The 15,742-nt window shown below is 36.0% G+C and overlaps 1 protein-coding gene across 4 annotated transcripts in view; it reads right to left on the bottom strand.

The window, feature by feature from the left end:
- Window positions 1-15,742, bottom strand: part of SREK1 (splicing regulatory glutamic acid and lysine rich protein 1) — a 51,354-nt gene that overhangs the window by 19,415 nt on the left and 16,197 nt on the right. For 3 of the 4 annotated variants that reach the window (XM_029216572.1, XM_029216573.1, XM_029216574.1), the window contains 4 exons: window positions 7,626-7,790; window positions 7,303-7,481; window positions 5,984-6,114; window positions 4,996-5,110 (listed from right to left, as the gene is read on the bottom strand). In XM_029216572.1, the coding sequence (XP_029072405.1) occupies window positions 4,996-5,110; window positions 5,984-6,114; window positions 7,303-7,481; window positions 7,626-7,790 (590 nt within the window). Of the gene's footprint in view, window positions 1-4,995; window positions 5,111-5,983; window positions 6,115-7,302; window positions 7,482-7,625; window positions 7,791-15,742 lie in introns of those variants that run through there. The other variant, XM_029216575.1, reaches the window with a different exon arrangement.

Below are 15,742 nucleotides of genomic sequence, written 5' to 3'. Positions count from 1 at the left end.
GGTCTTTCAAATAAGAGAATTTTAAAACCAATCCTGACAGTATTTATCAATATTTTTAAATTCTCTATTACATAATGCTTCAAAATTAGATTATCTGACATAAATTTATTTATTGAAAACTTCACCAGACATTTCATTGTCCAGAACACAAAGACAGAAACAGAAAAAGAATTTAAGTTATTTCCTATGTCAGACTTAAGTTGACAGTTTCAGGTGTGGCTTTCTTTTGCTAAATATTACATGGCTCAATTAGAACAGACAACTTCTCCCATGGTCCAAATTTTCATACCAAAAATTGTCTTTAACTCTTGACTTGCATGTGATATTACTGCTTGTGGCTATAACTTATCTTTGACAGGGAGTAGTGGTTATATGGTTCAATGGTTTCTATAAATGACTGTGTGCTATTTGTCATAACACGTACTAAGAAGAATGCATAGGGAAGCACAGTACTAATGATGGTGCTAGTGTGACAGGAAACCAAACATCTTACTCGTGAGTTAAAGCTAAATATAAGCAAATGTTGAATTTGCAAAGCCTTGATTTTATTACCTAAACAAAGCTATTAAAAGAAACCTTTATTACTGGCATTCTTGGAGGAAAAATAACTGTTTTTTTAAATTCTGAAATTCTCTAGGCTCCTTTCCCAACTGAAATAATAGCTTATACAACATGACATTTTTCATAATGAGGTATCCTAGGAACTATTTACTTAAATGTAACCAAATTGAAGGCATACAACTTAAACAACAAAGTGATGAGACTCACCGGCTTCGCAGTTAAACAATCTGGCTCTGACTCTCAGTTCTGCCACACAATAGCTGTGAGAACTCTGGCTAATCACTCAACCTCTCTAAGCCTGAGTTTCTTCATCTAAGAAGTGGAGTAAGAATCATACCTATACCTCCTAGAACTGTCATGAGAATTGGAACAGATGATATACGGAAAACTGCCTAACAGTTTTGAGTGCAGGGCAAATGATTAAAAATCCTATCTCAATATCTGCATCATCACCATTATTAACAATTAACATAAATGAAAACTTTAAATTGTATCTCTATTTATTCCAAGGGGTCAAATGAACATCTACAAGTATGCCTTATATAATTAAAACTCATCTTGATAGTAATATCTTCATGAATTAAGTTAAAACAAATATCTATAAAATATAGTTAAATGCTTGTGCTATGCCATGAAACCAGAAGTCTCCAGACAATCCTCAATTAAGTAATGATCTTGTTCTTAAAACACATTTTTCAGTTAGTTAAAATTTGTTTTCCAACAGCTAATTTTCAACTGAACCACTCATCTATTATACACTTATCTTCATACCTCATTTTTAATATATGAAGATAATTCGTAGTTTGTTGAAACCTTTATCACTAATAACCTAAGAGACACAAGGGTCAAGTAGTAGCTATCAGGGGAAAACTTAAAAACTTATAACATTTTTAGTCCATTTACAGACATTCACATGAGGGTAATAATGTTTTAAAGGGCCTTTGCTTCTATGTACTTAATAAGTCTTAAGATTTCTATTCTAGTTAACCTTGCTAAAAAAAATAAATAATAATTTTGTTTGCTTCAAATAGCACTTTCCAATCTTAATTAAATAAACTCCTTTAAGAAAATTAACCATAGCCATAACAAATAAAAGTTAATAATAAAAAAGCACTGACCACTTGGCTTCCCACCTTATCCTGTGGGTCCTCAGATTTGAAAGTCACTGCTCAAGAGTAATTATTGTATTTCAATTTTGACATTAAATACTTCATGTCTGTCTCACCCACTAGTTGCCTACAAGTTTTCTATTAGGAAAGCTAAAAGCTTCAAGTCAAGAGCAAATCTAATCCAACCAAAGATAAAGATTTGAGCTATCATTAGCAGCTGTCATTTTAACATGATGTACAAAATTGCATTTATAAGTTAAATTGTAAATAAAGAGCAACTTACCATTATGTTGCATCAAAGTTCATTTGTAAGTCAGCTGTTTCCCATTAAAATATTATAAAATGTCTTATAGTTCCTATGCTGGTCTGTAAAGGTTACTTAACTTTAAAATATAATAGAGTACTACTACCCACCTTTTCTAACACTGTCCCTATGAAAAAAACACATATAAAAATTTGGACAGAGTGGAAACACATCTTCCCAGTTCTAGCCAAGGTCATAGTAACAAATAACTATTTCCTCCCTCCTACAGAAAGAAGAAGGAACAGGGAAAGAGTCAGGGGAAAGTTCTAGAAGTATCAGAACACTAAGAAGGTGGGGCTTCAAGAACAAGGGCTCCTGCAACCCACACTCCTGCTAGGTCTAGTGGGTCAGAGCCAGAGCTGAGGGTATCCAATCCCACTAGAAGAGGAGGGGAAACCGAGAAATGCTTGCCATCCCCTACCGGTGGAGAGGGGGAGGGAGTTCCATAAGTCAAATGGTTTTGGGTGAGGAATTTCTTTTCTTTTCAACAAAACTCATCCTCTTTTTTATTTCTTTATGACCTTAGTAAAGGCTTCTTGTGTTTATATACACCATGTATAAAAACAGTATATGCTGACAAAAAAGACATACAGGCATACCTCAGAGTTATTGTGGGTTTGGTTCCAGACCACCGCAAAAAAGGGAGTATCACGATAAAGCGAGTCAGGAATTTTTTGGCTTCCCAATGCATATACAATTTATATTTACTCTATACTCTAGTGTATTAAGTGTGCAACAAACAATGTACATACCTTAATTAAAAATACTTTATTGCTAAAAAATGCTAATTGTCATCTGACAATGCAGGGCTGCCACAAACTTTCAATTTGTTAAAAAACCACAATATCTGTGAAGCACAATAAAGCAGAGTAAAATAAAACGAGGTGTGCCTGTGTGTATGGGCGTGTTTGGGTGTGCGCGCCAGCCAAGAACAATTAATTTCTAATGTTACATAATTAGATAGACCTCCATGAAATCACTCCCATGAATAAGAATAATTAACAAATTTCATTTTAGACAGAATAACCCTTCCTCCACTAACCCTTGGAAAGGGAAAATATCCCAATATACTGAAAACGATAAGAGTAAAAACCTTAGTTAAATTATTTGTCCCAACAGAGAAAGCTTCACAGAAATTATCAAGGAAAAAATGTTAATAATCAAATTTTGCTTTTTTTCTGCCTTAGAAAACCACTAAGGTATTAGATTTGGAGCATGGCCCTTATAACACAAAGTAAGATTTAAGTCATTGCTCTTTTTCTTCCTCAGAAAAGTTATTACTCTTCAGCTCAATTCTGGATTTTCTTGATCTCCTTTACCTTCACCACCCTGTTGACCTATAGAAATATCCATAATCTAGTACCACTGATTCTATACCACTTTCCTTCTCCAATTCTGGCTTTGCTACACTGTCTTATTCCTTGTACATGAAACAACTTCCTTCCCTTGGACATGAATTTGCCTTACTGTAAGGCCTTGGATAGAGATAGAGATTAAAACCATATTCCAAAAGGAATTCTGCAAGTAATAGTAGAGACATATACACGAGTAGAGAGCTGAAGTATAGTTTGCTAAAGTCTAATTAAGAATATCTGCAACTAGGGATTATCATACTAAGTGAAGTCAGTCAGAAAGAGATGACGAATACCATATGATATCACATGTGGAATCTAAAATATGATACAAATGAACCTATCTATGAAACAGAAACAAAATCAGGGACATAGAGAATAGACTGCTGGTTGCCAAGGGGGAGGGGGATGGGAGAGGGGAGACGTGAGAGTTTGGGATTAGCAGATGCAAACTGGTATACATAGAATGGATAAACAACAAGGTCCTACTGTATAGCACAGGGAACTACATTCAGTATCCTGTGATAAACCATAATGGAAAAGAATATGAAAAAGAACATATATATATGTATAATTGAGTCACTCTGCTGTACAACATTGTAATTCAAGTATACTTCAATAAAAAATAAATTAAAAAAAAGAAGATCGTATTTTCCTATCTCATTACCTCAATCTTGATTAGCACAGAAAATCAAGACTAAACTGAGCTTGCTGGTGAGGTTCAACATAGGGCATACTGGTTCCTTTTTTCCCTCCCCTCAAATCCTCCTCCTTCTCTAATACTCCCAACAAACATGCACACTCACACGCACACACACTTTTCTCTGCCTCTTCTCTTTAGAGAGTATGCGTATGTATGCACATGTAACATGCAATTAGGATCCACTGCATACATGTTTACATTTCAGTAACAGCCCCCTTCACATCTTAAAGAAGACAATAAAACTTATTTTAGACATGACTCTTAGGTTACTTCCAATCAAGATGGTGTTGCAAGTTTATATCTTGAGATCCCCTTTGCACCAAACACAAAAGATTTTAAAAGAACTTCAAAATGACAAAGCCACGCTCAAAAATAAGATAAACAGAACAGAAATAGAGCTTAAGCACAACAGTTGCAATTAAAGCTGCAAGTTACTCCTATGTTTCAGGTCCCAAAGTGGGTGGAAGAGGCTCTGAGGCTCTTATCACCAAGAGTACAAAGATTTAAAGTACCCCACTTGACACACAGTATTGGAGAAGGGTAACTACTTGAAATCAAGATCTGGGGTGGTGCTCCCCAGACCTTGAGGAAAGTGGGGGAAGAAAAAAACAAAAAAGCTGCAACAACTTCAGCAATATTTTCAGCATCAGATGTTCCCTTTATGAAGAATGAAAAATTTCTGCCAGTTCTGTATAGAGACTAGTTTACTCTTAGAAAAATCAGGAATAGAACATCTTAAGATAGAAAACCAACTTCTAAAACTAAAAATTAGTTGAAATTATATATTAATTACATAAAACTTCATTCTTTAGCATTACAATTAAAGCAATATCTAATGGTAACCATGCTCCTTGGTGAACACCAGTGAAATTTCTACACGCTGATACTTGGACAAAAACTCAGAAAATCTTAACCACTGTAAATACAAAACCGAAAAAATTTAAATATGACAGTAGAAATTCTCACCTGTGTTTTGACTGTGATCTTTTCCTTCTAGAACGGGATTTTGAGCTAGACCTGGATTTTGAACGAGTGTGGGAACGAGATCGACCGCCTTTTCTTTCATTGTTCTTTCCAGACTCTGGGAGGAAAAAACCACTTTGCAGTGTAAGCTCAGAACAATTAAAGATCCCAGTTAATAATCAGGCACAAGTGGAATGTACCACATATAGTGCAAGGGGCCTACTCTCTGTACATCCTCCTCCTGTGCAATTATCCTTCAGAAACATCCAAGAAAGTCATTGCATAAACTCGTTGAGTGCAGCCACCCTGCAGCAGTACATATAAACCAGATGATTATAAACAGCTGTTCGTAGTATTTTGTTGCTGCCATAATGTACGATTATAACATGTCTGTAATTCCTATGACAGTGATTTTAAATCCTTTTTCCATTTATTTTCCTAGAATTGAAGCTTAAATTCTAATTTAGAAAATTTGCTCAAATGTAAAAAACCATCTAGACATTTTTAGGTTGGATTTCTAATTTTAGTTAGCAACACAAAAGTTTGAAAGGGTGTTCCTTTACCATGCTAAAACAGGCTCTGTAGTTTTCTTAACTCATGGGCTCTCTTTTCTATTTTTAAAATTAAAACTTTGAAGGAAAAGTGAATCTGCTTAATCATAACATTTAAACTATTTATTCTTGTCTTTAGCCTCACAATAATATTTACACTTTGCTTTAAGCAAATCAGTTCTGCGTACTGATTTCGCTATTAAAATATAAAGAAGTGATTAACTCAAGCTAATGTACCTCAATTCAGTATCATGGAAAAAGATATTTGTGCTAAATAGTTCTTCAACCTTTAACACTAGTTAAGTCACTTACTCTTTCTTGAGTTTCAGTCTTCTTGTTTGTAAAATGAAGGGACTGAACAGATAATTTCTAAAATTCCTTCCAGCTCTAAGATTCTATGATCTTCAACTATGACCTATGTAACAACGCTATGGCCTTACCTGGTTCGATAGCTGCTGAGATAAAGGACTGAGCCTCTCGCACTCGCTTCATTACTTCTTCTAACTCCTTAGCTGCAGCCTGAGGTGTCATCTCAGGGGGTTTTACTATTGCATTGTTGGAGTGATTTATTCTAAATTAAAAATATTAGCATATCACAAATACACACCATATTTTACAAAACATGAAACAACTAATTGTTTATATGATACAGATATTTACAAATCTGAGGACATCTCAAAAGCACATTTAGAATAATATAGCTAAATACAGAATAACCAAAACCAACCTCAAAACCATGATTTATCTCATTCCCATCTGCCATCATCTCTTGCTAACAAAGGCAAAAAGCAAGGGAAAAAAAGAAAAACTGAACCCTTAACTTCTTTAACAACCTAAATAGGCCAGGACAACCGCGTCTCCTCACAGCTTAGAGTTATAAATAAATTAAAAAGGTGACACCAATATTAAAATGAATCACTTCTAAGATTATAAAATTTTGTTGATAACCTCTGCACCCTGGGAGGATGAAAGGGAACCTATATATCATGTGCACCATTTTAATCCACCCTGGACCATGGCCTAGTCATACAGCTTCAAATATGGGAGGAATCTGATAAAACTCTTCCTTTATGGGTAACAGTGGTTTCTCTGATGCACATAAATGAATTTGGTGTGTCTCCCTTCACCATGGTGAAAACACAGCATTCACTAAGAACAGTTTCTTATCCCTTAATAGCAGACTCCTGATCAAACTGTATAATTAAGGCAATTATCTACAGAATTCAGATAAAATTGGTGCCTCAATAATGTGCATGAAATAGAATTTCTGGTCTTGAGTACCTGAAAGGCTACATCAACTTTTCATTTTGCAAACAAGGATGTGAGCAAACCTTAAAATGTATAATTTAAAACATTTCTGGGTACTTTCTTCCTGAAATTTTGGATTTACCAAAATTCTTATTACTATATTACTGTAAGTTCTACCCATATGTTAAACTGCCCATTAGTCTAGTGTAATAATGCAAAACCAACCTAACTTGTTAAAGATTATGGAAAAAGACCTACAATCAATATGTACGGTATGAAAATGTTAACTTTAAATTAGACCTTATGAAATAGAAAATAAGATGCCTTCAAATGTAACTTTAATTTAAAGGCTAAAATGGTAAATATCTCATGTGTTTCATTTATACTTAACACAAAGTCTTCCTTTCCACAAACTGCCAATTACTATTAAAAAGAAAAAAAAAACTGCATTACATCAAAACCACAAAATTTTTTCAAAATCATTAAAATTTCTTTGTTTAGTGTTTCTTACTTCAGTGGCCTGTCTCCAAACATAACTCCATTAAAAGCAAGGGCCCTTGGTACAGAATTTTGGTCTGCAAATTCCACAAAAGCAAACCGAGTCGGCTGAGTCTCATCACCTGCCATCCGCACAAACTTCACTTCTCCAACTTGTTTAAAAAATTCAAGTAGCTGATCAGCTGTTGTTGTCTGAAGAAACAAAGTAACACTTTAATAAAGTATATTCTTCTTTAAAAAAATTCAGGTAAATACTACTTTATCAATTGATACGATTTTTAATAAAGGGAAAGGAATAAGAGGTCCCACCACTCAATTTCTTCTTATATTAGTTACCTGGGAATTCAAATTGCCAACATAGACTGTTCTCCTAATTTCATCAATTTTGGAAGGATCCACATTTCCCATAAGTGGTGGCTGTGGTATCTCTCCAAGTGTTGCAATATTGGGGTCTAGTGCTGCTGCTGGTATAGCTCCCAAACTGCTAAGGGAAACACCCAGCTATAAAAAAATTAAAAAAAAAAAACAGAGCAGATATTTTCTATTAGTGTCAAAAATTACCATTCTCTAATCTTGAAGAATATTGATCAACTCAGTAAGAATGGGAAGACTCTAGGGACTCCTAATTTAAGCCAGGTATATATCTGAATTATTCAGAGTAAGGTCACAGTAGTTTTCAATGTAATTAGAAATACAACATATTTCTTAACTATCTGGGTATTTTAATTACTTCTAACCTTGACACTAAAAACAAACAGTCCATTCTCATTATCTGTAGTACTTATGTCCAATAAAGTTTGCCATGAAGACTGAATTATTAAATACTGAAATCGCTGCTCCTAGGGAAGAAACACAGGGCTAGGTTCCTATGAGCCTCTGGTCATAACACTTTCATCAAGTGATAAATATATGACCTTGTTTTATGTGTGCTTCTGTTTAAAAATACCTTAGTTAGTATATATTATTGATTCATTAACATTAAACTCATGACCAGCAGCATGATCAACTCATGCCTGAATGAACCTTATCTTACATAAGAATTTTCTCTGTAAGGTACATCACAGGCTTCCAACACTTAGGAACACTAGACAGAACTTTAGCACTATGCTGGGGGCCAATTTAAAGAGCAAAACGACCAACATAAAGCACAAAAATGCAAAAAACATGACACTCGACACACCACACACAAAAAAGTTATTTACACCATTAGAGCTGAAATAAGAAGGCAGAGCGTTGCTCTGTTTGAACTCATCTGAGAATGAACTTATCAAGCAACTCAATTTTCTCCTCATTCTATTTGTGTTGATGAATAACCACAAAAGCACCACAAGTACTGATTTTGAGATTTCAAATAAATTTTAGCTAGTATGTGAATTCACAAATACAGAATTCACAAATAATGAGAATCAACTGTACCTCGGGCATTCAACAACACTGTGAATTCCTAATACTTAACAATAATCAAAGCACCTAATTTCTGCTAGGTTATTAACTCAATTCTCAGAACAGCCCTAAGAGATAGATATTACTATTACACCAATTTCACAGATAAAGACAAAGTCTTACAGAAAATAATTTTCCCAAAGATACTCAGCTAACACATGGTAAAACCAGGGTACCAGCATGCACAGACTAAAATTAAAACAGGGACAAAGTTTACCTAAGAAAAGAAACCTAAAATATTAAACCCTTACTTATACTACAGTAGGAAAAAGATAAAAACCTTTGAATGATCTTTCATAACATTACTAAAATCAGTTTTTAGTTTAAGCATTAAGAAACACATTTTTAATGTGAATTTAAACTTGAAAAGATCTCAGAATTTGAAAACGAAAAATTGTGCAGAATTCACAAGGCTTTTCAAGGAAAAAAAACCCTGCAACTTTCATTTCCACTTTTGCAATTTAAGTCAAATAAGTTAACTGACTATATATTGTTATACTGTTGCAAAGCTACTAAAATTTAACAAATGTTAATAACACTTCCTAAAGGTGAAAATACTAGTTTATGAAAGAGTGTCACTTATGCTTACCATAGCAACCCATGTGTGATCGTTTCAAAACATGTCAAATCAAGTTTTACCTCCGCTTAAAACCCTTTACAATAAAATTCAAACTTCCTTCTGTGGCCTAAATAGCCCTACACCATCAGTGCCCTATCTATCCCTCCAATCTCAAAACACCTACTACCCTGCTGCCCCCCCACCCCGCCACCCTGCCTTCACAACCATTCTGCACCTGGAACACACAAGTTTTTCTCACTTTAGGGTTTCTCACTTGGCATTCCTTCGGCCCTAGAAAGCTCTTCCCCTAGCTTCTGCTGGCTGAATCCTTCAACCGCCAGGTCAATCACCCTCTCCAGGAGGCTTTCCCTCACCTTACGTACAGCCTCATTTACTCCCTACTACACCACTCTGGTTTTTTTCCTTCATAGTATTTATTACAATCTGTGGTATCTGGCTACTAACAGATCTTATATTTTTTGCTGTCACCATTTCAAGTTACCATAATGTTGTAGAAAATACCTTAGTTCAAAACAGGTGAATGGCCTAGCCTCCCTCCACATGTTGCGTCTAATCACACTCCTTTTTCCCCTACCATGTCTTTGATAGTCTAACATTCACAGATGATTGAGGGTCATACCTTAAATTTTTTTCTACCGTGCAAGAGAATTATTATATACAATTAAGCTAAATCACAAATATGAGTCTTATTATTTGTCAGTTTTGCATGGATTTAAAACAGGCCTTTCCTAGTATTCCCAGCTGTCAATCCCTTTGACCTACAAATTTCTTCACTGGGACATACAATTATAGATCTCTAATGGGCCTTTCCAAATCATCTAATCCAACTCCTTCGTTTCTCAAATTTAAAGATCATTCAGTCCTGTTTTTAGAAACTTTTCCTGTCTCTCTCTCTCTCTGCACTATACCATTCTTCGACACTTGCGTCATTTAACATGGTAATCACCAATCACATATGGCTATTTGAATTTTAATTAAAATTCAGTGCCTCAGTCACACTAGCCACATTCCAAGTGCTCAAGAGCCACATGTTGCTAGTGGTTTCTACACTAGATAGCAGAGATACAGACATCTCCATCATAGCACAAAGTTCTACTGAATGTGGCTGCACTATAACAATAAAACTACCCTTCTTTAGATTAGCCTATTTTCTAGCCCTGGTCTAAAGGACCTAAATACTTAAGTTGCCCTTTCAGTGTTTGAGGGGGTAAAGATGACCTGACTCCCGATATAAAACTTTTGCCTTCTGACATAGAAACCTTGGCCTCCCTGGAGATGTGATTTTTAAATAGAAAGAAACCTCATGAAAGGTTTCACTCTTATGAAAGAGTAAAACTTTTCAATGTCTGGAAAGAAATGTTCTAGGCAGAGGATAAATAAGTACAACAGCCCTGAGACAGAAATATGTTTGGCATATCCAAAAATCAACAAAGCCAATAAGACTGAAATAGAGGGGAGCCAGGAAAACAAGTAGGAAAAAAAAGGTCAGAGAGGTAGCTAGGAGCCAAATCACGGGCCACCTTTCCCGATTTCTACCTAAAATTATTCTTCATGAATTAAGCTTTATAAAAATACATATCTTGGGCTTCCCTGGTGGCGCAGTGGTTGAGAGTCCGCCTGCTGATGCAGGGGACGCGGGTTCGTGCCCCGGTCCGGGAGGATCCCACGTGCCGCGGAGCGGCTACGTCCGTGAGCCATGGCCGCTGAGCCTGCGCGTCCGGAGTCTGTGCTCCGCAACAGGAGAGGCCACAACAGTGAGAGGCCCGCGTACCGCAAAAACAAAAAACAAAAAAAACGTATCTACAGCTGAATTAAAAGGAATCATTTCCCCTCATGGCAACAAATTAAATAATAAAAACTTTCTCTTCTTGATAAATAAAACCTAAAAAGTTTCAAGATAGCAAGACAATACTTTCTGAGGGGGGAAAAAAGATGATGATCCAGGAATTAATCTTAAAATATACCAAAACATACCCAAAATAAAATTTTTAGAAAGCCCAATTCAAATGATCAGATGTTAAATTAAAAACCATTTACAGATCAGGACCTTCCAGATGGTGGAGGAATAAGCCCTGGAGATCACCTTCCTACCCGCAAATACATCAAAAATAAATTTACATGTGGAACAACTCCTACAGAACACCTACTAAATGCTGGCAGAACACCTCGCACTTCCCAAAAGACAAGAGACTCCGCACATACCAGGCCATGTGGCTGACAGGGTGCTCTGACCAGGTATCAGGCCTGAGCCTCTGAGATGGGAGCGCCGTGCTCAGGACACTGGACCACTTTCACCTCCCAGCCCTATGTGCCATCAATCGGTGAGAGGTCTCCCAGAGATCTCTCTCAACGCTAAGACCCAACTCCACTTATCTACAAGCAAACTCCAGTTCTGGACATCCTATGAAAAACAACTAGCAAGACAGGAACACAACCCCACTCATTAGCAGAGAGGCTGCCTAAAATCAGAAGTTCACAGACACCCCAAAACACACCACCAGATACAGTCCTGCCCACCAGAAAGAAAAGATCCAGCCTCATCCTCCAGAACACAGGCACCACTCCCCTCCACCAGGAAGCCTACACAACCCACTGAACCAACCTTACCCACTCGGGGCAGACACCAAAAACAACAGGAACTACAAATCTGCAGCCTGCAAAAAGGAGACCCAAACACAGTAAGTTAAACAAAATGAGAAGACAGAGAAATACACAGCAGATGAGGGAGCAAGGTAAAAACCCACCAGACCTAACAAATGAAGAGGAAACAGGCAGTCTACCTGAAAAAGAATTCAGAATAATGATAGTAAAGATGATCCAAAATCTTGGAAATAGAATGGAGAAAATACAAGAAACATTTAAAAAGAACCTAGAATAAACAAACAATGATGAACAACACAATAAGTGAAATTAAAAATTCTCTAGAAGGAATGGACAGTAGAATAATTGAGGCAGAAGAACAGATAAGTGGCCTGGAGGATAAAATAGTGGAAATAACTACCGCACAGCAGAATAAAGAAAAAATAATGAAAAGAATTGAGGACAGTCTCAGAGACCTCTGGGACAACATTAAACACACCAACATTCGAATTATAGGGGCCCCAGAAGAAGAAAAGAAAAAGAAAGGGACTGAGAAAATATTCGAAGAGATAATAGTCAAAAATTTCCCTAATATGGGAAAGGAAAGAGTCAATAAAGTCCAGGAAGCACAGAGTCCCATACAGGAAAACCCAAGGAGAAACACGTCAAGACACATATTAATCAAACTATCAAAAATTAAATACAAGGAAAAAATATTAAAAGTAGCAAGGGAAAATCAACAATTAACATACAAAGGAATCCCCATAAGGTTAACAGCTGATCTTTTGGCAAAACTCTGGTAGCCAGAAGGGAGTGGCAGGACATATTTAAAGTGATGAAAGGGAAAAACCTACAACCAAGATCACTATACCCAGCAAGGATCTCATTCAGATTCGACAGAGAACTTAAAAACCTTACAGACAAGCAAAAGCTAAGAGAATTCAGCACCACCAAACCAGCTTTACAACAAATGCTAAAGGAACTTCTCTAGGCAGGAAACACAAGAGAAGGAAAAGCCCTAAAATAAAAAACCCAAAACAATTAAGAGAATGGTAACAGGAACATACATATTGATAATTACCTTGAATGTAAAATGGCTTAAATACTACAACCAAAAGACACAGACTGGCTGAATGGGTACAAAAACAAGACCCATATATATGCTGTCTACAAGATACCCACTTCAGCCTAGGGACACATACAGGCTGAAAGTGAGGGGATGGAAAAAGATATTCCATGCAAATGGAAATCAAAAGAAAGCTGGAGTAGCAATTCTCATATCAGACAAAATAGACTTTAAAATAAAGACTATTAGAAGAGACAAAGGAGGACACTACATAATGATCAAGGGATCAATCCAAAATGATGATATAACTACTGTAAATATTTATGCATCCAACATAGGAGCACCTCAAAACATAAGGCAAATGCTAACAGCCATAAAAGGGGAAATCGACAGTAACACAATCATAGTAGGGGACTTCAACACCCCACTTTCACCAATGGACAGATCATCCAAAATGAAAATAAATAAGGAAACACAAGCTTTAAATGACACATTAAACAAGATGGACTTAATTGATATTTATAGGACATTCCATCCAAAAACAACAGAATACACATTCTTCTCAAGTGCTCATGGAACATTCTCCAGGACAGACCATATCTTGGGTCACAAATCAAGCCTTGGTAAATTTAAGGAAATTGAAATCGTATCAAGCATCTTTTCCGACCTCAACGCTATGAGGCTAGATATCAATTACAGGAAAAATAGACTGTAAAAACTGCAAACACATGGAGCCTAAACAATACACTACTAAATAACCAAGAGATCACTGAAGAAATCAAAGAGGAAATTTTTAAAAACCTAGAAACAAATGACAATGAAAACACGACAGCCCAAAACCTACGGGATATAGCAAAAGCAGTTCTAAGAGGGAAGTTTATAGCGATACAAGCCTACCTCAAGAAACAAGAAAAATCTCAAATAAACAACCTAACCTTACACCTAAAGCAATTAGAGAAAGAAGAACAGAAAAAAACCCAAAGTTAGCAAAAGGAAAGAAAGCATAAAGATGAGATCAGAAATAAATGAAAAAGAAATGAAGGAAACAATAACAAAGATCAATAAAACTAAAAGCTGTTTCTTTGAGAAGATAAACAAAATTGATAAACCATTAGCAAGACTCATCAAGAAAAAAAGGGAGAAGACTCAAATCAACAGAATTAGAAATGAAAAAGGAGAAATAACAACTGACACTGCAGAAATACAAAGGATCATGAGAGATTACTACAAGCAGCTATATGCCAATAGAATGGACAACCTGGAACAAATGGACATATTCTTAGAAAAACACAACCTTCCCAGACTGAACCAGGAAGAAATAGAAAATATGAACAGACCAATCACAAGCACTGAAATTGAAACTGTGATTAAAAATGTTCAAACAAACAAAAGCCCAGGACCAGATGGTTTCACAGGTGAATTCTATCAAATATTTAGAGACACGCCAACACCTATCCTTCTCAAACTCATCCAAAAATAGGAGAGGGAAGAACACTCCCAAACTCATTCTATGAGGCCACCATGACCCTGATACCAAAACCAGACTAAAATGTCACAAAAAAAGAGAAATACAGGTCAATATCACTGATGAACATAGATGCAAAAATCCTCAACAAAATACTAGCAAACAGAATCCAACAGCACATTAAAAGGATCATACACCACGATCAAGTGGGGTTTATCCGAGGAATGCAAGGATTCTTCAATATATGCAAATCAATCAATGTGATAAACCATATAAACAAATTGAAGTATAAAAACCATATGATCATCTCAACAGGTGCAGAAAAAGCTTTCAACATAATTCAACACCCATTTAGGATAAAAACACTCCAGAAAGTAGGCACAGAGGGAACTTACCTCAATATAATAAAGGTCATATATAACAAACCCACAGCCAACATCACTCTCAATGGTGAAAAACTGAAACCATTTCCACTAAGATCAGGAACAAGACACGGTTGCCCACTCTAACCACTATTATTCAACATAATTTTGGAAGTTATAGCCATGGCAATCAGAGAAGAAAACGAAATAAAAGGAATCTAAATTGGAAAAGAAGTAAAACTGTCACTGTCTGCAGATGACATGATACTATATAGAGAATCCTAAAGATGCTACCAGAAAACTACTAGAGCTAATCAATGAATTTGGTAAAGTAGCAGGGTACAAAATTAATGCACAGAAATCTCTTGCATTCCTATACACTAATGATGAAAAATCTGGAAGAGAAATTAAGGAATCACTCCCATTTACCACTGCAACAAAAAGAATAAAATACCTAGGAATAAACCTACCTAAGGAGACAAAATACCTGTATGCAGAAAACTGTAAGACACTGATGAAAAAAAATTAAAGATGATACAAACAGATGGAGAGATATACCATGTTCTTGGATTGGAAGAATCAACATTGTGAAAATGACTCTACTACCCAAAGCAATCTACAGATTCAATGCAATCCCTATCAAACTACCACTGGCATTTTTCACAGAACTAGAACAAAAAATTTCACAATTTGTATGGAAACACAAAAGACCCCGAAAAGCCAAAGCAATCTTGAGAAAGAAAAACAGAGCTGGAGGAATCGGGCTCCCTGACTTCAGGCTATACTACAAAGCTACAGTAATCAAGACAGTATACTACTGGCACAAAAACAGAAATATAGATCAACAGAACAGGACAGAAAGCGCAGAGCTAAACCCACACACATATGGTCACCTTATCTTTCACTGGACAGCTACATGTAAAAGAATGAAATTCGAACACTCCCTAACACCATACA

Source organism: Monodon monoceros, unplaced genomic scaffold (assembly GCF_005190385.1).
Source record: "Monodon monoceros isolate NGI ecotype Baffin Bay Population unplaced genomic scaffold, NGI_Narwhal_1 Super_Scaffold_12, whole genome shotgun sequence".
Classification (NCBI taxonomy): Eukaryota; Metazoa; Chordata; class Mammalia; order Artiodactyla; family Monodontidae; genus Monodon; species Monodon monoceros.
This window is presented reverse-complemented; position numbering and strand designations above follow the sequence as displayed.